Source organism: Natator depressus, chromosome 8 (genome assembly GCF_965152275.1).
Source record: "Natator depressus isolate rNatDep1 chromosome 8, rNatDep2.hap1, whole genome shotgun sequence".
In the NCBI taxonomy this organism is placed as follows: Eukaryota; Metazoa; Chordata; order Testudines; family Cheloniidae; genus Natator; species Natator depressus.
The window spans coordinates 68,203,960-68,226,518 of NC_134241.1; the positions used below are offsets into that span (position 1 = coordinate 68,203,960).

Genomic DNA, 22,559 nt, shown 5'->3' on the forward strand with positions numbered 1-22,559 from the left:
AAGAGTGCTCCCTTAAAAAGACCTAGAACTGCCTTCAACGAGAATTACATGTGCATGTGAAAGCAGAATGAGGTGTGCAGTCTGTGAAATACTTTGGAATCTCTCTGGATAAAATGTGCTGTGTAAATATAAGTTCTCATTAAATATAGGTGAATTTAATTTTAACGTGGCTAAAACAAGATTTGTAAAACATGGCACGGAGATTTTCAAAGAAATTTAGATTTCACGGGATTTGGATGCTCAGTTTTCATCACAAATTAATAGGAAGTGGGGACTCCCTTAGATAGTTTTGAAAAATCACAGTCTTGGTATTCAACACCATATTCCTAAGTTGTTGTTTAGCTGAGATGTTTGGCAGTTTTGTTTAGCTAGCTGTTCTAGCTTTTTGTTGCCACATATAGTATGATTTTAAAGATTGTTTTGTTTACATTCAGGGTCCTCGAGGTATTCAAGGTTCCATTGGTCCAAGTGGGAAACCTGGCAAAAGAGTGAGTAACATATATCTGGTAAAAAAATTAAATTGAAATCCAAATGAATTAACGCTTTCTCTTTACTCTGGATATCAGTTGTTGGCATCTTCAAATGTTTGTATTCTTTTCAGGGTCGTCCAGGAGCTGATGGCGCTAGAGGAATGCCAGGAGAACCTGGTTCAAAGGTATGAGATCTGAGGTCATATTTCAGTCATGGCATGGATGATGCACATTTTAAATAGGCATTAATCTGCCCTCCACCACACTGAAAATGTAAAAACAATGTAGAAAGCTATTCTGCAATGAAAATATTGATGCTTCAGACAACCAGATAAGAGGCAAAAGTTGAGCATGAATCATCCATTTAAAAATATGGTAATTCATGGTAATGGACAGCCGTGTAACGTTTAAGTAATTCGATTCTTTGGGCTTGAGTCTGATCTCACTTAGGCTGCTTTTTTTTTTGCATGGGTGTAACTGTATTTTCTACAGCAGAGCTACTTCTGATTTATACCAGTATAATGTGTGACTAGAGTCAAGCCCTTTGTCTTGATGTTAAATTTATGATGGCATAATTACAGTGGAGTGTAAAATCTGGTGCACAACGGCTTCCTCTGCTTTGATACGCACAGGGCCAAATTCTGATGTTCAGATGCATGTGCTCAACTCCAAATGACTTGCTGAGATGTGCACATGTGTCCATGGGTAGAATTTAGCCCACAGTGAGCTGGTGTAATTTACTAAGAATATTACAAAGTGTAATAGTCATTTCTAAGTCTCTATTTTTTTCTTTCCTAGGGTGATAGAGGGTTTGATGGTCTTCCTGGTCTACCTGGTGATAAAGGTCACAGGGTAAGATCAACATGAATGTTTATATGAAAGCTTATAAAAAATGTGGTAGTAGTAACATCACCTCATTTAAAAAAATAACATAGGACTGTGGAGAGAGTTAAGTCAGAGAACATGTCAGAATTTCATGTTGCAATATAGTGTCAGAATTGTATTTTTACAAGCATATCAGGTAAAGACTCCAGTAACGTGAATTTATAGTTAACGATCCACATACATATTTTTTATATAAATATATTTCCAGAATTTGGGCTAGATTCTCAATGGGTGTAAATTGAAGTAGTTTCCTTAAAGTCAATGCTGATTTACTTCAGCTGCCGAATGGGTTGAAGTTGATTATTAGAAGAAAGTTGCAATATACTAGTGTACAAGTTCTACACTGAGGATGTACGTATCCTATGACCAGTGTGGTCATAGGGCTCATTCCCATGATGTTTCAATAGGCAGGTTTTATGCCAGTGGCACCTTCTCTTCTCCGGGACCTCTCATTGCAGATGGGGAATTGAGATCACACAAAAAGTCTGTGGCACAGCAGTGAATTGAAGCCGGGTCTCCCTTCCACTAGGGCAGTGCCACAACAACAGGCCATCCTTTTCCCCTTGCTTTGAGGATACACAGAATTTAACAGCTCCGAACACATAGTAATGCAGAAAGTTTTGCAATTGTTTGTTTGTGTTCATGGAAAACAACATCCTTAACTTGCAATTTTTTTTAAACACCATTAAAAAGGCTTTCTCAAACAAAGTAGCAATCAAGAATACCTACAATGCTAAGCTCTATTGCTTATTGACAAGGACTGACCCCTGGTCTACACTAGGACTTTACGTCGAATTTAGCAGTGTTAAATCGATGTAAACCTGCACCCGTCCACACGATGAAGCCCTTTTTTTCGACTTAAAGGGCTCTTAAAATCGATTTCCTTACTCCACCCCTGACAAGTGGATTAGCGCTTAAATTGGCCTTGCCGGGTCGAATTTGGGGTACTGTGGACACAATTTGATGGTATTGGCCTCCGGGAGCTATCCCAGAGTGCTCCATTGTGACCGCTCTGGACAGCACTCTCAACTCAGATGCACTGGCCAGGTAGATAGGAAAAGAACCGTGAACTTTTGAATCTCATTTCCTCAAGAAAAAAGGCGCGAAACAATTGTCTGCTGGTGCTTTCACGGAGGGAGGGAGGGAGGGAACGGGGGCCTGACGATATGTACCCAGAACCACCCGAGACAATGTTTTAGCCCCATCAGGCATTGGGATCTCAACCCAGAATTCCAATGGGCAGCGGAGACTGCGGGAACTGTGGGATAGCTACCCACAGTGCAACACTCTGGAAGTCAACGCTTGCCTCGGTATTGTGGAAGCACTCCGCCGAGTTAATGCACTTAATGCACTTAGAGCATTTTCTGTGGGGACACACACACTCGAATATATAAAAACGATTTCTAAAAAAACGACTTCTATAAATTCGACCTAATTTCGTAGTGTAGACATACCCTTACTCAATCCAAACACTTCAAATATCAACATTCCAGAACTTGGAGAAAGACCAGATCTGAGAGCTAAATCTGGTTGTGTCTGGCCCTGTATAGCAGTTGTGGTGGAAGAAGTCATCGTCTTGGTATGCATCCCCATTGCAATCACTAGTCACAGCTGCAGTTCCCTGTGCTCTCCTGAATGAGGTTCTCTTGCTAGTTCTCTTGTAAGTCTTAGCCACCACAGAAGGAACAAGAATAAGGCAGGATAATGATTCCACCCTCTTCGTGAGTGGAGCTAGCGAACCACGGATGGAAATATATGCTGCAATTTTCGAAGGGCTTGTGCAGTAGCTACACTTCCCAGGAACTCGGGGACACATTGAATACTCCACATATGCCTACAGTGTAGTGTGTTGTAGTAATATTGGAAGTTGTTCTCCTCAGTCCTGTTTGTACTTTTAGTACAATTCACAATTCTCTCAATCATTTTTCATCAATTCCTTTCTTCCTAGAGAATAAAAACAAGCAGCTCTTTGCAGATTTGAAATGTTGGTTGATCGGTAGGTGGCCAGTAGAGGGTGCCAGACATTAAGATCTAGTCCTGTGATACTCAATTAGATCTACCCACAGGCCAATTTGAGAATATTATGTCAAGAGGTAGGCCATTTGCGCAGAGGCTGACAAAATAATAATAATAAAAACCCTTCAGCTGCCAATCAATAAAGACCTTGACTGCAACATAAGTATTAGTGTTTCTGTCTTTTTACGAAGTTTATAAATCAACATTATTACCTGTGTTTGTGGCAATCTCTAATGGGAGAGGTGATATCAATGATTTCTGGCAAGCTTTGTGGAGACAGATTTATAGGAGGTCAGGGCAAGGCATATGCACTGGTAAAGATGCTCATCTCTCAGATGATTGCGGTGTTGGTTTTTTATAATTTCATGGTAGAAAACCTAGATTCACAGAGGTACATTGATCCGAATATCGTTAAGAGATGGCTAGATTATGGCTATTCTGAAACTGGTCAGCATATTGAGTCAGAAATCACAAAGTCCCATTTCTCTGAATTTTTGTCTTCAAGATATCTGAGCTCTGGAGTTTAACAATTTCTAATTGAAAGGCACCTTCATCAATTGAATCAAGAACATTCTTGGCTTCAGCAGGGCAGAGTTTATCAGTAGGGACAAAAAATGGACCACGAACAAATAAAAGCAAATTCTTTGGAATTTTAAAATTCTCAAATCACATTTTAAAATTGTTGATGAATAGGAATTCTTGCATCAGTTTCATTGATAGCAACTACACACAGTGTGGTGAAGTGCAACATCTTTCCTGTTAAGTTTGTCTGAAAGATTTCAAGGTTCCTCTGAAAGGCACACATTTTTCCAACAGATCCCTGAGACTGCTTGCACACCCTTGGAGCTGCAAATTGAGGGAATTCAAGTTACCGGTTTTATCACACAGAAAATCTACCTGTGACATAGAGGGGACTTCATTTATAAATTCCAGGAACTCATGAGCCCTGTTGGTCTTGTAGTTTGAAAGAAAATCTATTATTTCTTTTGGAAGCGCACAATCTCTCTCTATCCTATTTAATCAGCGAACATATTATGCTGCAACAGGTCACTGTATTTGGCTGAAACATCTTGTAAAAGAGCTTTAAAAAAATGAAGTTGCAAGGTAGAAGCTGAACGTATCTTGTTAGCCAATCTCCTCACAATACCCATTGTTTTTCTTAAGTCCCCTGACAATTAACCGCACAAGACAGTCTGGTGAATGATGCGATGAAGTGTATTTAATGAAGGGTTTATCGCTGCCAAATGTGAAGCAAAGCCCTTCTCTTTCTCTGTCATAGAGGGACCTCTGTCTGTAACAAGCAAGTTTACTTTCTACAGATCTAAACCAATTTTTTCAAAAAAGCCTTTAACTTTTCAAAAATTATCTCTCCTGTGGCTTAGGTTTCTAATGGTAGTAAGCACAAAAATTCTTCCTTGAACATTTAACCATCATAAAATCTAACGAACAGTGATAACTGGGCAGTGTCACTTAAATTGCTTGATTCGTCCACTGCAAGAGACATGTTGGCATTTTTAAAATCAGAAACCAGTGCTAACAAATAAACCTCCTAAATTACCTCCAATCTTCTCACTGTTGTGGAATCAGACAGGAGAACTTGCTTCACACAGTTCACAATGTCATCTTTTATTTCTGGCAAAAAGCTCCTCCAGCATTTCCAATGTGCTCTCTTTCACATGCTCGGCATCCAGGACAGGCTTTTTCTTTTTTTAGCTATTACCAACATTTTCGAAGAGAAGTAGCTGTTGCTTTTTCCTCTACAGTCGCTGATGTTGTGAGAATGACATTTGAAGTGTGCTACAAAGACATCAGAGTTTTCAGTTGTGTCACGTCTTGCAAAACTGCCAGGAGGATAGGCCGTATTGAAGTTACCATGCTTTGATTCAATGTGATGCCTCATGTTGATGATCTCACAGATAGATACAGTGGTTTGGAATATTAAACGCAAAGAGTTTTGCGTTTAAATGAGGTGGCGTAATGAATAGAAAATCCGCTGTCCAGTTTGGGTTAAAACCTCAGTTTTTGCTATCAACTTGGCAACATTTACTACCACCTGCATTCATTTTTGGCTCAATTTCCATCACTAATGGAAAAAAAAGGTTGGCGTCCGAGTTCAGTCGTAGCTGTTGCTATCTCAGGAACGTAAGATCCAGTAAGCAGGGCTTCCTTTGTGCCTGGACTTACTTGGGCTGAGCCCCAGCACCTCTAGGCTTGGCAGTTCATAGCTCTGGCACCTCTGGACTCCCCGGCCAGCAACCGCTGCTCTCCAGCTGTCCAGCTCTGAAGGCAGCACTGCCACCAGCAGCAATATGGAAGCCAGGGTGACATGATACGGTGTATTGCCATCCTTCCTTCTGTGCTGCTGCTGCTGGTGGCTCTGCCTTCGGAGCTGGGGGCCCAGCCAGCAGTCGCCACTATCTGGCCACTCAGCCGTTGCTTAATTTGTGCCGGGGCTTGCTGAGGCTCAGCCCTGGCATTTCTTTCATCACAAATTAAGCACCGCCAGTAAGTTACTAAGGAAGGCATAGGCAAATGATAGGCAGTGCATCACTGTTTGTGAATTTAATTATAAACATTGTTTCAAGGTGAGCTGGTGGGCCACACAGGAAGCCTTGGTGGGCCACATTTGCCCCCCGGGCCGCCTACTGAGTATCACTGATCTAATCACTGTGCATATCTCATGTATCCTCTGAAGACTGAGTAACCCTTCCAGAGTTGACTTAGGGCGGAGATCTATGTCTGCTTTCTAATATGGCATAGCAGAGCTGGCAAACTTTGAGACATTTAATTGTATGGTGAAAGAAACCTTTTTTGTTCTTATTCAGAAATATGGATAGCAAATTCATATTTTTTAAACAAATAAAGAAAGCCTTTTCAAGTCTTCCATCCCATTGCTTGGGAATCACTATAATACTTATATTAAAATGGGAGTCCTCTAAATATTTAGAAAGTATGACAAATCTGAAAGCAGTCCTATTCAAAGCCAAAGCAGATAGCTGCAGCCCTTCAGATTCATGTGTAGTGAGAGGACATAATGCAAGGAGCTGTTTGCATAAACATTCATAGAATCATAGAATATCAGGGTTGGAAGGGACCTCAGGAGGTCATCTAGTCCAACCCCCTGCTCAAAGCAGGACTGATCCCCGATTAAATCATCCCAGCCAGGGCTTTGTCAAGCCTGACCTTAAAAACTTCTAAGGAAGGAGATTCCACCACCTCCCTAGGTAACGCATTCTAGTGTTTCACCACCCTCCTAGTGAAAAAGTTTTTCCTAACATCCAACCTAAACCTCCCCCACTGCAACTTGAGACCATTACTCCTTGTTCTGTCATCAGCTACCACTGAGAACAGTCTAGAGCCATCCTCTTTGGAACCCCCTTTCAGGTAGTTGAAAGCAGCTATCAAATCCCCCCTCATTCTTCTCTTCCACAGACTAAACAATCCCAGTTCCCTCAGCCTCTCCCCATAAGTCATGTGTTCCAGTCCCCTAATCATGTTTGTTGCCTTCTGCTGGACTCTTTCCACATCCTTCTTGTAGTGTGGGGCCCAAAACTGGACACAGTACTCCAGATGAGGCCTCACCAATGTTAAATAGAGGGGAACGATCACGTCCCTCGATCTGCTGGCAATGCCCCTACATATACATCCCAAAATGCCATTGGCCTTCTTGGCAACAAGGGCACACTGTTGACTCATATCCAGCTTCTCGTCCACTGTAACTCCTAGGTCCTTTTCTGTCAAACTGCTGCCTAGCCACTCGGTCCCTAGTCTGTAGCGGTGCATGGGATTCTTCTGTCCTAAGTGCAGGACTCTGCACTTGTCCTTGTTGAACCTCATCAGATTTCTTTTGGCCCAATCCTCTAATTTGTCTAGGGCCCTCTGTATCCTATCCCTACCCTCCAGCGTATCTACCTCTCCTCCCAGTTTAGTGTCACCTCTGTATTCCCTGTAATAAAAAACACAGAGTGGAAAAAGAGAAATAAATCCTTTTCTACTGTAGTTATATTTTATTTGCAAGAATACTGATGTTGTTTTAAAAAAAAACCCACCAACGTTTAGCATATTCTTTTTAGGAATAAATGTCACTTAACACATAGGAAGCTGCATTCTGTCTGCACCAGCAAATGTTTTTGAACAATGTTAAGGCATAGCAGCATGTAGAATGTAACTCAGCTTGAGGCAACAAAGGTGCAGTTAATAGAACCTCACTATCTCTCGTAATGAGCCCACAATCACATTGAACAGTAGAGCAGTGGAATAAACACCTGCCATCCCTTATACAAGAGACACCTTGGGGTAAATAAGCAATCACCTAAACCTCCCCAGCAGCACTCTGAAGGAGAAAAAGAATGGAGACACTCAAGAGTGATTCCATATAACTCTTCTAGGATTCACAGCTGTGGTCAGCACCTTGGAGACACTGCTAAAGCTAGAAGAATCAGCATGAACACTTCATTTTTATTCAGTTCTATAAGGAGATCACTGATTAAAAATTCCCTTTCCAAAAAGAGCTCAATCATTTGTGTTTAAGCTATGCAGCACACTAGCCTTCTTTAAAAATGAGAAAAGAAAAATAAATCCTAACTACATCAGTCCAAAATCTGCTGAGGCTCTGTGTACATAGGCCTGAGAAGCCCCAGTATGGCCGTTCTTATGGCAGAACCCAGCCTTACATGCAGTAACGATGATATGATTACTGAACATTTCTGAAATGTTAATCCCTCCTCACATTAATCTGATAAAAGATTTTGGATCCACCTCTAAACGAAAACTTCTGCCAAGTAACATGTAGATTTGTACCTGTTTGCTATTACAGTGAAGATGTTCTGACATACTATTATGCAGCTAAGGTGGTATTTCATTTTCCCATCTCTTGTTGTTTGAAGCCAGAGTTGTAACCTGCATTATTTTAATATGGCTTTCTTAATTCTACAGGGAGATCGTGGCCCACAAGGACCTCCTGGTGCACCCGGTGAAGATGGAACAAGAGTATGTTACTAGTAACTTCAGCTCGCTAATACATACAACAACATCTAAAGAAAGTCCTCCCAGAAGAGGAATATTTTGGTGACGTATACTCTTCACGCTAAACCTTCTATTCCTTTTAATAATGACAGGGAGAAGATGGAGAGGTTGGACCCAGAGGTCTCCCAGGTGAAGCTGTAAGTAAAGCTTTTTTACTATTCTATTTCTGGTATGCAAGCTGACTGTTTTGCAGAACAAAATCGCTCTAAGATTTTCATTCATTTCTACTAAGCTTTTCCCAGAGGGAAAAAAATGGCAGTTCTGTATGGAGAGTAAACAATGGGCTAGATTCTTCTGGGGTGTAACTCCACTAACATGACTGGAATTATTCATGGATGAATTCAGTCCACGGTACACAACTTCCAAATCACTGGACCTGATCCTTATCTCATTCACTCCGGTGTAACTGCACTGACTTCAGTAGACATACTCCTGATTTACATGAGCACAGTGAGGGCACAGTCCGCCTGTTGACACCTCTAGGGATATTTCACAACAGTCTGTTTTTAGTGAATATTTGGCTGCAAAATTTCACCCAAATTCCCCTCCCTTGCCCACACTGCTTCTCTTTATTGTATATTTCGCAATTGTTACATGTCCAAGAATTCCACTGATATCAGTAGGAATTCCACTGGTGCTGTGACTGCAGAACAGAGATCTGCCGTGCAGGCAAGAGATCCGGGGCCTGGCTCAGAAAGGATAATTTTATCCTAAATATCTGACATATGGCCCTTCCAGATACAAAGTGGGTGTAAAATGCTACTGAGTCAGAATGATAGTAATTTGCATCCTCTTCACACATAATGAAACAGAGAGGAGAACGAGGCCTGCCTACTTCAGCCACAGTGTCTGATGACACAAATCATGAAAAACAAAATGCATTTACTCTGTAGAAAGTTAAAAATAACACTAGGGAACAAATTTTGCTCCCCCTCCTCAAAAGAATGGTCCCATTGATTTCAGTGGAATTGCTTGTGGGAGCAGGTCTGCCCCTCTGCTTGTGGAAGAGTTTCCATTTGTTTATTATACAGAGAAAGACTACAAATGAGTAATTTTCAGCTATCTAGCAGAGATTTTACTACCAAGAAAGGTAGCACTTTCCACAGCAATACAGAACATGACAGAAATAATTAACACCACCTTGTTTTCATTAAATACATAAATAGTCAGCACCCAGATCAAGTGACTGTGGAAGGTGCTGCACCAGTGTTCAGGGCAGTGGCAGAGACAAAATCTCCCCCTCCGACCTTTCTCTGGTATGAAAGACAGAGCTACTCAACAGCAGGCTCCTTCAGTCCATATTGACAGGTTTCAGAGTAGCAGCCGTGTTAGTCTGTATTCACAAAAAGAAAAGGAGTACTAGTGGCACCTTAGAGACTAACCAATTTATTTGAGCATAAGCTTTCGTGAGCTACAGCTCACTTCATCGGATGCATTCGATTGTTTAGTCTCTAAGGTCCCACTAGTACTCCTTTTCTTTTTGTCAATCCATATTGGCTCCTAATACAGGGCAGAGGTTAGGAGGGTCCCATGTAGCAGTGAATCCTTTTGTCAGGTTGCACTGCCTCCCTTCCCCCTACTCCTGTAGTCTACCTGCTTGTAAGGAGGAATTGCACCCACAATTTTATGAATTGTGTCTTCTTTTCAGGGTCAAAGAGGACTACTGGGCCCCAGGGGCACACCCGGTCCCCCAGGACAACCTGTACGTATGGCATAAAGAGTAAGGTATTTTAAACGTGCAATTTCCAGTAAAAAGTAATTCCGACCAGTGTTGCCTCTATTTTTGTTCTTGTTGCAGGGTGTTGCAGGTGTTGATGGCCCCCCAGGTCCAAAAGGAAACTTGGTAGGTACATAATTAGGGAAATAAACAGAGGTTTGGGATTGTCAAAATCCTTCCCCTTCCCTACCCCGTCACTGTTTAATCTAAAATTCAGATTCCTCTTGTTGTTTTATTGAAAAGAACAGCCTTGTGTATCATCTACTCAAACCTAAATTCTGCCCTCATTTAACCTCCTGTAGCCCCCAGACTCCAGCTCTCAGGGTGGAATTAGCTCCACATTAATAAAATGTTGATGATATAAATTAGCTTGAAAATCAGACTAGAGAGATAGTGGTTGGTAAATTTAAAAGACGGAAAACACAGAGATGTGCCTGTATTACTTTAGGCCTGACAATGAAGATTTGTAACATAGAAGTCCAAACCTAATGCCTCTGTATTTTTTGCATGGTAGGGTCCTCAAGGGGAACCAGGACCTCCTGGTCAACAAGGAATCCCAGGTCCACAAGTAAGTGTTCAGTAACCCACAGGTTATACCACATTCCTTTAAACAAATGTTTAATGAATACAGATTAGCATAGGGTTAGCTTTTCATATGCAGGACTGATAAAGCATGAAGGATTTTATAAATAATGCTGAAAATGTGCATAGTGCAGTGGGAGCAGAATTTTAAAGCAAGCTTGCAGAGGGCTTTTTCATTTGCAAGAAAAATGACTCATTCAGTGTTCCTGGAATGCCAGCAGGAAGGGCCACACCTGTAGGAGGGTTCTGAATAGGATCCTGTTACAGACTTGATGCCAGAAGAGTAGCCTGTGCAAAAAGCTCACACAAAGCTTCTTATCTAACTGGTTTAATCCCCCACAACCCCCCCCCCCCCACACACTTATATTTGCTGCTATGTTTAAACAGATTAATGAGGGCTCTTTAATAGGGAAAATGTATGTATATTGTTATCCCTGATTTCTCACACACTGCCTTCTTTCTAATAGGGGCTTCCTGGTCCACAAGGTCCTATTGGAGCTCCTGGTGAAAAAGTAAGTTATAATGTTATTCTGGTATTTCATAATCAGTGTATCTGTGTAACAGCCTCTGGTGAAGTGGTTAAGAGCTTTGCTTTATGTTTAGATATTAGACACCTACGATCTCAAACATAGCAGAATGCCCTAAAAGCACCAAGTAAAAACCAAGTAAAGTAATGAATAATGTGGGCCTAACTCTCTTCGCATTTACACCATTTTTTTCACCAGTGTAACTTCCTGAATTTATTCTTGATTCATGCTGAAGTTACTAGGATCAGAATTTGGCCCATAGCACTAAACTGTACATGATTAAATTCAAATAGACGCAGACTGCTGGGCTATAAAAAAAAAAATTTTCAATTTAAATGTATTTTCCATCAAATTAAATTCTCTTTCATCTCCTATACTTTTAAAATATCTACCTCTTTCTTTAAACTGAGGGCCTGATTCTGCTCTCATTTACACCGATGGTATATTGGCATAACTCTGGAGTTCCACTGGAGTAATTCTGGTATAATTTAGATCAGCATAAGGCCCTATTTGTTTATCCTTGTGTTTCCTGAGCAGTAACATTCTGCTACAAGTTCTAATTATGTCCATTTCAAATTTCACACTCCTAGTAATTTTCTCCTTTCCTCTTTTAGATCCCTGATTGATTCCACTCTGGCTTCCCTCTCATTCGTGGTTTAATATCTTCCTAGTGCTCTAGTATTTCACTTCTTAGTGGGAAGGATTGAAGGGGATTTTAGGAAACAATACACAGACTTCCTACCTGCCTGTCTTCCCCAGAATGTTATTCTTGGAAGATGGCTGTGTCCACAACATATTCATTCCACAATCCATCACGAACGCATAGCACACCTTTCAGCAGTCAGAGGTTCGGGGCCACACAGCATGGTCTCTGCCACTTCATCTTGATATGTTTCTTTCATATAATGTGACCATTTTTCTGTTTCTCAAGTGCCAAGTACAGGTCAGCTATGTGAAGTAAAAAGCTTTTTTCCCCTCCGCTGAGTTGTATATATTTATTGTAGAAACAATCATGCCATCTACATTTGAGCAAAACTCCCACTGTAGTCGATGGGAGTTTTGCATAAAGAATTGCAAGAACTGGCCTTGCATACTCCTCTGTTCTTGCATGGAATCGCTCGGATTTTAAGTCTTTTATCCCGTAGTTGTTCATACTTTGTCCCTGACATCTGTATCAGATAGCTTAGAGGTGTAAACTAATTGTATTTTGTATATGCAACACCTACAATTAAATATATTGTTTATGGGTTTTTCACAAGAGTGATTCACTTAGGGGATGGGTCACTAGCCATTATAATAGAAATTACAAGGATAAATAGGCTGAAAAGGTGTGAAGTAGTTTGCTTGCTTCCTACCTATCCATATACATACCTTATTTTTTGAGTTTTCTTGGCTTGGTAGTCTTTTCTGTTTTTGAGTTTAATATTAATGTAAATGAGCTGGCAAACCAGCTTGTTAGCTTTGTTACATTGTAACTTACTGCTAGCTAGAAATGTTATATTTGTTCATGGGTTAAAAAAGGGAAGGTAGATATCCCAAAGTTAATGAAATTTCTTAAATAAATGTACTGTAGCAGTGACAGATGTCACATTTCATATTAAAAAATCCAACCTTCGATCTTCATCGTTATTTCCACTAGTTTCTCCCTACAGAATAGAAACCATCTTGCACCCGCCCAGCATTATATACATTTCTATGGGCTACGTACCCTCCCAAAACATCAGAGAGACAAGAGTTGAGTTGATATAGAATGTGTTACATTTCAACTGTAGTCAACCAATTTTTTTAAAAATCACACCTTAAAGACATAACCTTGCATTTGGAATAGAGTGGAGTCAGACCACCACAAGGGCAGAAATTCTACTGGAGCTCCCCAGAATGCAAGATAACTTTGTTCACTGCTACACCTCTTCAAGGAGTGCAGCATACTCCAGCCAGTGTCCTAGGCCCATTCAGTGTGTTGTGAGGAGTGGAAAGAACAGGGCCATGCCCTGCCTCATTCCCACTCCTTTGGGATCTCTTTTACCCATGTGGAAGCACAGAGATTGTAATGCCAAGCACAAGAATTACAACTATAAGTGGCCCTTGTGTCGGCCTGTACAGGAAGATGACTTCAGTAAATTAAACACTTACATGCATAAGGCTTTATATGCTGGATAGACTTCAGAGTATATTGGCTTGTGCAGTATAAACTTCATGAGCTGAAGGGAGCACGCTCTCCTCTCTCAGGTGGCCATAGGCATCCCTATGCAAAAATAAGTTTGACGTCCTGAGACTACACACTCTCTGTTGCTCCAGTCCGTGTAGTGCTTACACACTCAACATGGACCGAGAGTCATCTTAGAAACACCATATCTGTAAGTTCCATAATTGTCCCTGAGTATCTCAGAATAATAGCCCCAATTGGGCCTACTGGGAGGGATTTCAGACCAAGGACTCTGGACTTGGTTGTGCCAGAAGAGAGGAATGGCACTTGGAGAGAAGGAAGAATGGCCACTCAGGAAATTAACTTTTATATGAAATGTCTGCAGGAGTCTACTCTCCTAGAAACTTTTCTGTGTACAAATTGCCTTGCACAAGTGAATTGTATAAGAAGAGGTTCTGGCAAGTAAAATATTAAAAGGAAGTTTTTCCACCCAAACCTGCCCCCATAGAATGATTCCCCTTTCCAGAGTCATCTCTAAAGTTTTCCATGTGAAACTCACCAACATCTAAAGTTTTCTCCTCCTAAAACATACTGTTGTCTAAAATTTTCCCTGCTTACGTTACATGTTGGCATCTCTGATATTGGAGGACCAAGCAGTGACATTGGAAATATTGATAGAAACCTTTCCCTCTGACACTGAAAGCTTTCCTGGTCCAAACCCAGTCAGCATTATTTGTCTATGCCCAAACCCAGTCACATCAAAATTTTCCCCCATCTAAACCTACTAATATAGGTTTCCCTCACAAAAGTTTCATAACAAAATTTTAGGTGCTCTCTCTTTTAGGATCAGGCTCACACTAATAGATAGAGATTTTCTTTAAAAGTTTGCGTTGATTTGAGGCAGTATATTCAGCACAGCCAATCCATCAACATTACTCATTCTCGAAGGCCCAGTCCTGAAAAGGAACTCATGGGTAACTCTGCTCACATGGGCAGTCCAAGTGGTTAGCTGCGAGAAAAGTTTCTCAGAGGTATAAGTGTATGAGGGATGTAAAAAATAGCAGCAATCATATTGCTGCCAGCATACCAGAATATACCCAGATGACTAATTAGAAACCTAGCAATCTTAGGTCAGTGTCTTGCACCAATACAGGAATGCCTGTTTGATCTCTTGCTTCCTCTTTGGTAAACCTATGTACTGAGCGTGGGCACACCCACAGACTGGGCATGGACCAGGACAAAGACCATAAGGACACTGATGATTTTGTAGGAGTTGCAGTTGATGAATGCTGTGATGCCATGATGGTACTAAATAAGAAAAAATGTCCAATAAAAAAGGATGCATTTGTCATTATCCAGCTAATGTAAATTGCCCTGGGTGATGATGGCTTGGATGTTACTAATTTTAATTTGGTCTGTTGATGTTCATTACAGGTTGACTCACATAGGTTTTCATAATGCATTTGTGATTAAAGTATCATTTTGTTTTGTTTGGGCTACATATTCTTGAAACCCTTGGAAATGAATGTTGCCAATTTGCTTTGCTGCTCTTACGTGGTGTAGACATAGACATGGTGGTTGGAGACTAGGACCCAACCTGGGGTTTTTTTTTGGTATAATAAAATTTCTAGTTATATAACATGGATTTTTGGTTGACGGACAGACATCAAACACATCTCTTGTGACTCTTTGAAGATCATCAGCTAACCTTTCATTTCCAAAAAGTCACATTCTGTCCTGCCATGCACACAGCTTACCCTCTAAATGTAGCTTTGTTTTTGTGTTTGAAACAGTTCAAGCCAATGAACAGCCAGTTCTCATCCCTGGGTTCTGTGACTCACCTACATCATTCAAATTGTTCTTGCTTTGCAACTTTAGATGCTACTGCCTCTGGCCTCCTCTTGATTATGGGTGATATCCTGGCCCCTTTAAGTCAAAGGGAGTGTGCTGTTGACTTCAGCAGGGCCAGGATTTCACCCTTTGTCATTTTCTGTTCTTTGGATATTACTTTGTATAGTGAACAATACATCATATTTCTCCACTTTTTTCTTTCATGTCTTTGTGTATACATTTTAGGGGTGATTGATATGTGCAACAGTTACATTCTCTCCATCATAACTGGTATGGTCCATTTCTAACTGTAACTTTTGCCTTGTTTTTCCTCCTTGTGCCCTTAATTTCTCATCTGCCCAATGATACTTTGTGAAAAACAATGCATTTTCCAAATGGCCTCTACTCAATCATCTTCTCTCTCACAACCCAAATAAACATATTTTTACATCTTTCTAATTTGCATATTCATTGTATTTGGAGACATTTTCAAAAAGAAAAGTTGGTAAAAATGATGGTGAATCTGAAAACTGATGCTGAATGTACTTTGATGCTGACGTTTTTCACACAATTCTGTAAAAGAACATTATTTTCCGGATGTTATTTTTTCTCATTTCATCACCTCAGTTTAACTGGGAAACAACATGTTATTCCTTCTCCCTCATCTGTCCTTTCTATTTAATTTCCTTCCCAGGTGCCTGTGCTTTTGTTTAGTTTTTCTCATTCATGCTATAGCAGTTGCTTACTACTCTCTGATCTAACTTCAGACTGCACTGTTTTGATGATTAACATGGTTATAGGAATCTCACACTTTCTGAGGTAAAAGGCAAGTTAGTTTAACATTACAAATGGATATTTCTGAGGTACTGGTGGTAGTCAGGTGGAGCAAGTATTTCAGTATCCAACTATATCTAGCTGAAATATTTAAAGCCAGAAGAGAATCCAAAAGGAAATACTTTTTTCACACAATGCATAATTAGTTTGTGGAACTCATTGCCACAGTATGTTGCTGAGCCCAACAACTTGGAAAGATTCAAAGAAGGATTGGCTGTTTATGTGGATAACAAAAATATTCAGTCATAATATTGATAACACAAATTTTGGAAGGGAGATAAAACCTCATGCTTCAGGCCTTAAGTCTCTAACTATCAGGAATAGATTATCTGGTATCTGTCCTCTGAGGGATTTCTTGCTCCTTCCTTCTTCAGGAACAGGATACTGGACTAGATGGACCATGGGTCTGATGCCATATGGCAATTTCTCTGCTCCTTTCTCATTTGCACTAGTGAGCACTGAGAGTAACTTTTTTGAAGTCATTGGAATTGTTATGGATTTACACTGGTGTAACTGAGATCAGAATCTAAGTCTCTGGATCTAGCTTTTGGAACACTCTCAACTTTTATTTTTTCCCATCACTTTTTGTATGCTTTAACATATTTCTTTTTGTTCATAGTTAATTTATTTGTTGTAACCTATTTTAGCTTGAGCAACCTATTTGTTAATATTATTCCTAAAATGTATCCTTTTTGTTGTGTTTAGGGACCACAGGGCAAACCTGGCCTTCCCGGACTTGCTGGTTCTGATGGGCCTTCTGTAAGTAATATAGTATTTTGTCCTCTGAATGTCTAAATTCTGTTCAAAATCAGTATGCAGTTTTGGGTCACTGCATGCAATGTACTGCATTACAAGAAGAAAAGAAGCAGTGCTCTTAGTTGGGAACAAACTTGTAAAACCTGTGTATACCTCTGTATAATTTGAACTTGAGGCATTATTAAAGTTAGGGGGCTGCTAACATTTGCTGAAGCCCTTTTAAAAATGTGGACCTTGATAATCAATTATGCTTGTAACGTGCCAATAGCTGGGGAGACATACAGTGAATCAGATCCACTGTCTCATTTATGTCAATGTGGCAGTGTAAATGGGGGATAAAGTATGTACCTATGGCCACCAGGAAATGCTCTTGATTAAGGGATTTTCTCAGCTGGCATAAAGCTGGTTACACCTTACTTCCTCACAGCTCCTGATCAGGGCATATCAAGGGAGTGGACTCCACTCTTTCAGGTTCTTCATGGGGGCAGGATTACCAGAATAAGAATCTTCTGAACATTAGGAAACTCATCTTCATGTAAGCGCTTACCCCCATGAGTTACTGAACTGACATGAGCAGCTCTACTAAACTCAACGAACACCCAACAAAGATTCTTACATGAATAAAATTACTCACATTACTGTTCAAAATCACGACCTAAACCTAGTAACTATAAAACCAGTATGCCTAATGACAGATGAGAGAGAGAAAAAGAGAGCTTTCTTGTATCAAAATGTTTATGTTTTTACCTCCAGTAAGGGCCACTTAATTGTAGGCAGCACAATTCCTTATACTGTCCCCCTCAGTCCTTTCCCCACTATGCCATTTTCTCATATAATAATCTTTCCCCCTTTCCTAGGTCAAATTCCAAGCAAAACTCTCAATGACCTCAACAGGAATTTTGCAAGGTTAAGAACTAAAGACGTTGTCCCAGGGGCATTAAACTGGAAAAAATGAACGTATTATGGATACAGAACTGTATCCATGACCGTCAATCTCCCTTTTGCCTGCTGTTGCAGCACATCCATACAGACTGTTGGCAATGCATATTATGGCATTGTTGGAGATTCCAGTTAGACTTGAATCTTTGTCCACTTGTGCAAGTTTTTCTGGCTTCTGAAAACTCTCAGCCCGTACAAACATCACTGGTATTTGAAAACCTGCATTTTGTTACACATAAAAATCAGAAATAAAGACAAATGCAGTGAAGAATGAATAAGCCCAGGTAGTGTTTGCATGTGTATGTGTGTGCCCGTGATTGTGCATGAACCACTGCCTGCACCCCACCGTCTGCCTAGACAGTCATCTCCCTACCTTGTGTATGGGTTTGTTTGGTTGAAGGGTAGGGCAGGCAGGTTAAGTCGCTGAAACTCTTGGTAAGCATCACCCCTGACAGAGGCAGCATTGTAGAATCACAGACTTTCCATGCAGGGTAAGTAGTTATAACTTTGTGCACAATAAGATCATCTGCTTGAATATTAGTTCAGATTTTCAAACCAAGATGCATTTGTTTGAGTAAAACTGAAAAAAAAAGTTAATGCTGTTTGAGATGAGCAAGACAATAAGTTGTTTCTACCTATCTGATATTCATCCTTCTAATCAATATTGTAGAATGCTTAGATAGATAAAAGTAAGTACTATATATATATATATATATATATATATTTAAAATATGCTATTAATGAAAGGTATATATAATTAATAGCATATTTTAAATTCATATTATCAGCTAGAAAACTAAACATAAAAATCAGAAGTTTATCAGTTAAGGATTGGCAGGTATTTAAAAATATGATATCAATTGACATACTGAAAACACTTTTTGAAAGTTAATACGACCAAGAAGCTAATATTTAAGAAGTGGCTACACGTACAGCAAAACTAAAGATTTACTATACCCTTCAAATAAGAGTGGATCTACACAAAGTAGAAAAAGTGTTACTTGTTGATTTCCTCAAATTGTAATCTGCCATTAACATTTTAAATTTCACTTTAGTGTAATTTTTGATGACAGATCAAAAATAATCACTGCTGTCTCCCACTGGGAATGCAGTGAGGAACTAACCTTTTGAGTGATCTCCCTTTCTCTCTCTCACACACCCACAAAAGCTTAATTCTTGGGCTACATTTCTAGTGGGAGCTTTATATAACTATAATGATATAGAATTTAAACAGTAGCAGCCTGCACCCCTCAAAAAGTTTTATTTTAAAAGTAAGCAATGATTTAAAGGAAAAGCATTTAATTAATGCTATAAATGAGACTAGGTCAATCTCTTTATAGGCCTCTCAGACAACTCCTATAACCTTTTTATATGCTTTAGGGATTTCTGCATGAAGTTGTATCATGTAGGCTCTTTCAAAACACTAAAGTAATCAAATCAGAGTGTGTCTTAGATTAAAAGACTCCTGCAGTTGAAATATTAACTGGATGTGATCAAAATGTTGCTTAATACATTCACATTAATACAACTACTGTCCAGATTTCTCTTTGTTATGTAAACTAGTTATATATTAAAACAATAAATCTATCCTCAAAATCAAAAGGTGTATTTTTCATGCTCTAGTGCAGAAACAGGGCTGGATTTGGGGTCATCATGATGTTCAATTATTTAAAACCAATTTATTTGTATAATGAATTGTTTTTCATGAAGAGCATATTTTCCAAAAAATATTTATCTTTCTGTAATCAGGGTCATCCTGGCAAAGAGGGTCAGTCTGGAGAGAAAGGTGCTTTGGTAAGTTTCAAAACTTCCATAAACATGTGCCTATTCAATTTGTATTTATTTGTTTATTTAGTAAATTTGTCAACCATGTAATCTGTTGCTCTTACAGCTATTGGGATCATAAGTGATAGAAAATGCATCACCCATTCACAGCATGTGTGTACTGACAACCATATTTATTGAGTGCCAATCTGTGAACTCCACAAGCAGTTTTACTTTAACAAGGCACTCTATTTATATTTATTCATGTCTACTCAGGATTTAATAAACTGTCACATGTTTCAGACAGATAACTTGCAACTTCTTTGAGTTTGCAGTTTTATAGTGTGTGCTACATGCTGGGACTATTGAGAGGCTCTGTGAGGGGGGTATAGCAAAACACACACAATCAATGGATTTTTCAGTCACTTGCAGCAAGCCAGTGGAAAATAATTTCTTCATTGTAGTGAAATATTTAAAGGGTTTGTAAAGTTCCCTGCCATGTTAAGGCCAGATTCTGAAACCCTTACTCATGCTGAATAACACACTACTTCCCGAGTAGTCCTACTGAAGACAACGGAGTAAAGTACTATACATTATAAATAGTATAAATCAGGGTATTAAAATCTGGCCCTTATGCTGCCATCTATTACATGTTTGGGGGCCTTTTTCTTTACTATGAGGCCAGGAAGTATTATGAAACAGGATATACTACTAAAGTAGCAAAGGTTTATCTTCTCTTGATTTTATATTTGCAAAGGTATAGTGAAATAGATTTTAAAAAATCCTCTGAATACAATAAATGCCAAAAAATTCCCAGTCAGTATCAATTAAATGTTGACAATTTTTAAAAATCAGACCATGTTGACTTTGGGGAATTTTTAAGAGAGACCATGATTGATGGATTTATTACTCTGATAATACAAACACTGAAAAAAGGAGTCAGATTCGGCAAGATCTGTATATATGGGAATAGCAGCTGCCTATATGAGAGTAGAGCATGGCACAGAATGTAAATTTGTGAGATTTTTTTTAAAATGATGGGGAAGGGTTAGTAGAGTGATATACTCTTATGTCTTTATCTCTAACACATAGCTTCTGCCCTGTGCAGACATCATTAACACTGGTGTGTTCTCCTTATATTTTCAAAATGATCTTAATTTCAGATTATTTATGTTGTGAGTTGATGTTTTTAGCACGTTGCTTTCATTTGAAATTCTCCAAAGTATAAATCCACAGCAAAACCATAAATAGATCCACAGAAAATTTGAAAAATGCTTTGATATGCCCACAAGTTTTCGGAGGGGCAGTTAGCCAGAAAAGCCTGTTTGTCCAGTATTATTCCAATGACTTCCTTTAGACTACTTGTGGTACAGTTAAGGTAAGTGTATCGTACTTCGAAAACTATTTGTTAACTGACTAACATACAGAGTTTTTCTAATCCAATGTATTTTAGGGGCCTCCAGGTCCTCAGGGTCCAATTGGCTATCCTGGTCCTCGTGGTGTAAAGGTATGGTTCATTTAAAAAAAAAATCTGAATATTTGAAACTTTCTGGTTATGTACAGTGAGGCATTTTCTCATTGTTTTCTACAGGGAGCTGATGGTGTCCGTGGTCTCAAGGGCTCCAAAGGTGAAAAGGTAAACATAGAATTGGACTTGCTTTTGTTTAAAAAAAAAAGTGTTTTTCTGTGTTCCGGTAAACAAAAGGGTCTCCTTTTTTCAGTGCTACATCTTTTATTTCCTTCCCCAAGTATTGTTGTTCCCAGGCAGCAGTGGTTACTTTTCACCATCCATGGGGAATGTATCAGGCCTGAATCTCCACTGCCCTGCACCTTGCATAGCTATTTACATCTGTGTAAAATGTATGTAAAATTCTACCAGATCAGAGCAATAGCATTTTGCACCTACTTTGCACAGGTGTAACTGACTTACACACAAGGTGCAGGGCAGTGGAGAATTAGCCTTCCCTCTTTCCCCCACTGACAATAGTGGATCCCTAGAAGCTTGTCACATCCAAGACACTTGTGACAATTATTACTTTCGTGACTGTGATTCATACTATAGACTAGATTCTGTATTTCTTATATACCCAAACCTTCCATTGACTTCCAGACTTTCTGGTGTCTGAAATGCAGACAATAGACCAGATCCTTTGCTATGGCAAAAATGTGCACAGCACAAATAGGGAATATATGTGCAAATGTGATTAAAACTCACGATGCATTCTCCCAAACCTGCTGCTGCTGCTATATGCAGGGCCATTTCCCCTTCATGAAGTTAGATCACACTCTGGCTGCTGCAACCTCCATTAGCTTCTAGTGGCCCCTTGGGGCCAAAACCCCAGCCAGGGATTGTCATAGGGATATCCTAGCCCTACCCTCTTTCCTCAGTGTTATAACTGCAGGAAGTGGAGGAGTGGCATAAGAACCTCTGTGCTAACTCTATCCCACTGGAGACTCCTTGCACTGGGCTGATCCTTCTGGGGATGGATGCACAAGTTTTAGAGTCAGTCTGTCCCAGAACTGCGGTTCAAACGGCCATCTCACAGAGGCATATCTGGCCTTATTGCTCAGTTACCACAGAGTGTACATTTATTTTTCAAGACTTAAGGTTCGCTCTTGAAAACTGCCTTTGACATCAGTACTGGAGAACTGCCTGAAGGATCAAGCCCCTGAAAGGAGTTTCATGCTTTTGAAATTCTGCAGTGACAACACATTTTGTTCATTATAATAACTTTCTTCACTATACTACCAAGCTTTATATAAACATGAGCTATTATTCAAAATATAGCAAACATGCAATGAGGATAAATAAGTAACAGATTTTTTCCATATTGATAAATAATGATATAGCTGTATCTCCACAAATAAATAGATATAAAGATACACAGTGCTCAATAGTTCATTGTGTTCTTTGAATAGGACTTTAAAAACCAAGGTTTGGACATTAAAGAGGTCATGACATTAAAGACCTCCTAGCAGCCTCTATGATCCTAACAGTTGTTTGATGATAGCTGCTGTATGACCCAAAACATTAGTGCACACCTCAAAATTGACACTGATGTACCAAA

General features: G+C 39.6%; 1 protein-coding gene across 2 annotated transcripts in view; it reads left to right on the forward strand.

Moving 5' to 3' along the window:
- COL11A1 (collagen type XI alpha 1 chain) overlaps nucleotides 1–22,559 on the forward strand; it is a 234,582-nt gene that overhangs the window by 92,581 nt on the left and 119,442 nt on the right. For both annotated transcript variants that reach the window (XM_074961235.1, XM_074961234.1), the window contains 13 exons: nucleotides 435–488; nucleotides 602–655; nucleotides 1,269–1,322; nucleotides 8,307–8,360; nucleotides 8,489–8,533; nucleotides 10,045–10,098; nucleotides 10,195–10,239; nucleotides 10,628–10,681; nucleotides 11,163–11,207; nucleotides 16,738–16,791; nucleotides 19,477–19,521; nucleotides 20,945–20,998; nucleotides 21,083–21,127. In XM_074961235.1, the coding sequence (XP_074817336.1) occupies nucleotides 435–488; nucleotides 602–655; nucleotides 1,269–1,322; nucleotides 8,307–8,360; nucleotides 8,489–8,533; nucleotides 10,045–10,098; nucleotides 10,195–10,239; nucleotides 10,628–10,681; nucleotides 11,163–11,207; nucleotides 16,738–16,791; nucleotides 19,477–19,521; nucleotides 20,945–20,998; nucleotides 21,083–21,127 (657 nt within the window). The remainder of the gene's footprint in view (nucleotides 1–434; nucleotides 489–601; nucleotides 656–1,268; nucleotides 1,323–8,306; nucleotides 8,361–8,488; nucleotides 8,534–10,044; nucleotides 10,099–10,194; nucleotides 10,240–10,627; nucleotides 10,682–11,162; nucleotides 11,208–16,737; nucleotides 16,792–19,476; nucleotides 19,522–20,944; nucleotides 20,999–21,082; nucleotides 21,128–22,559) is intronic.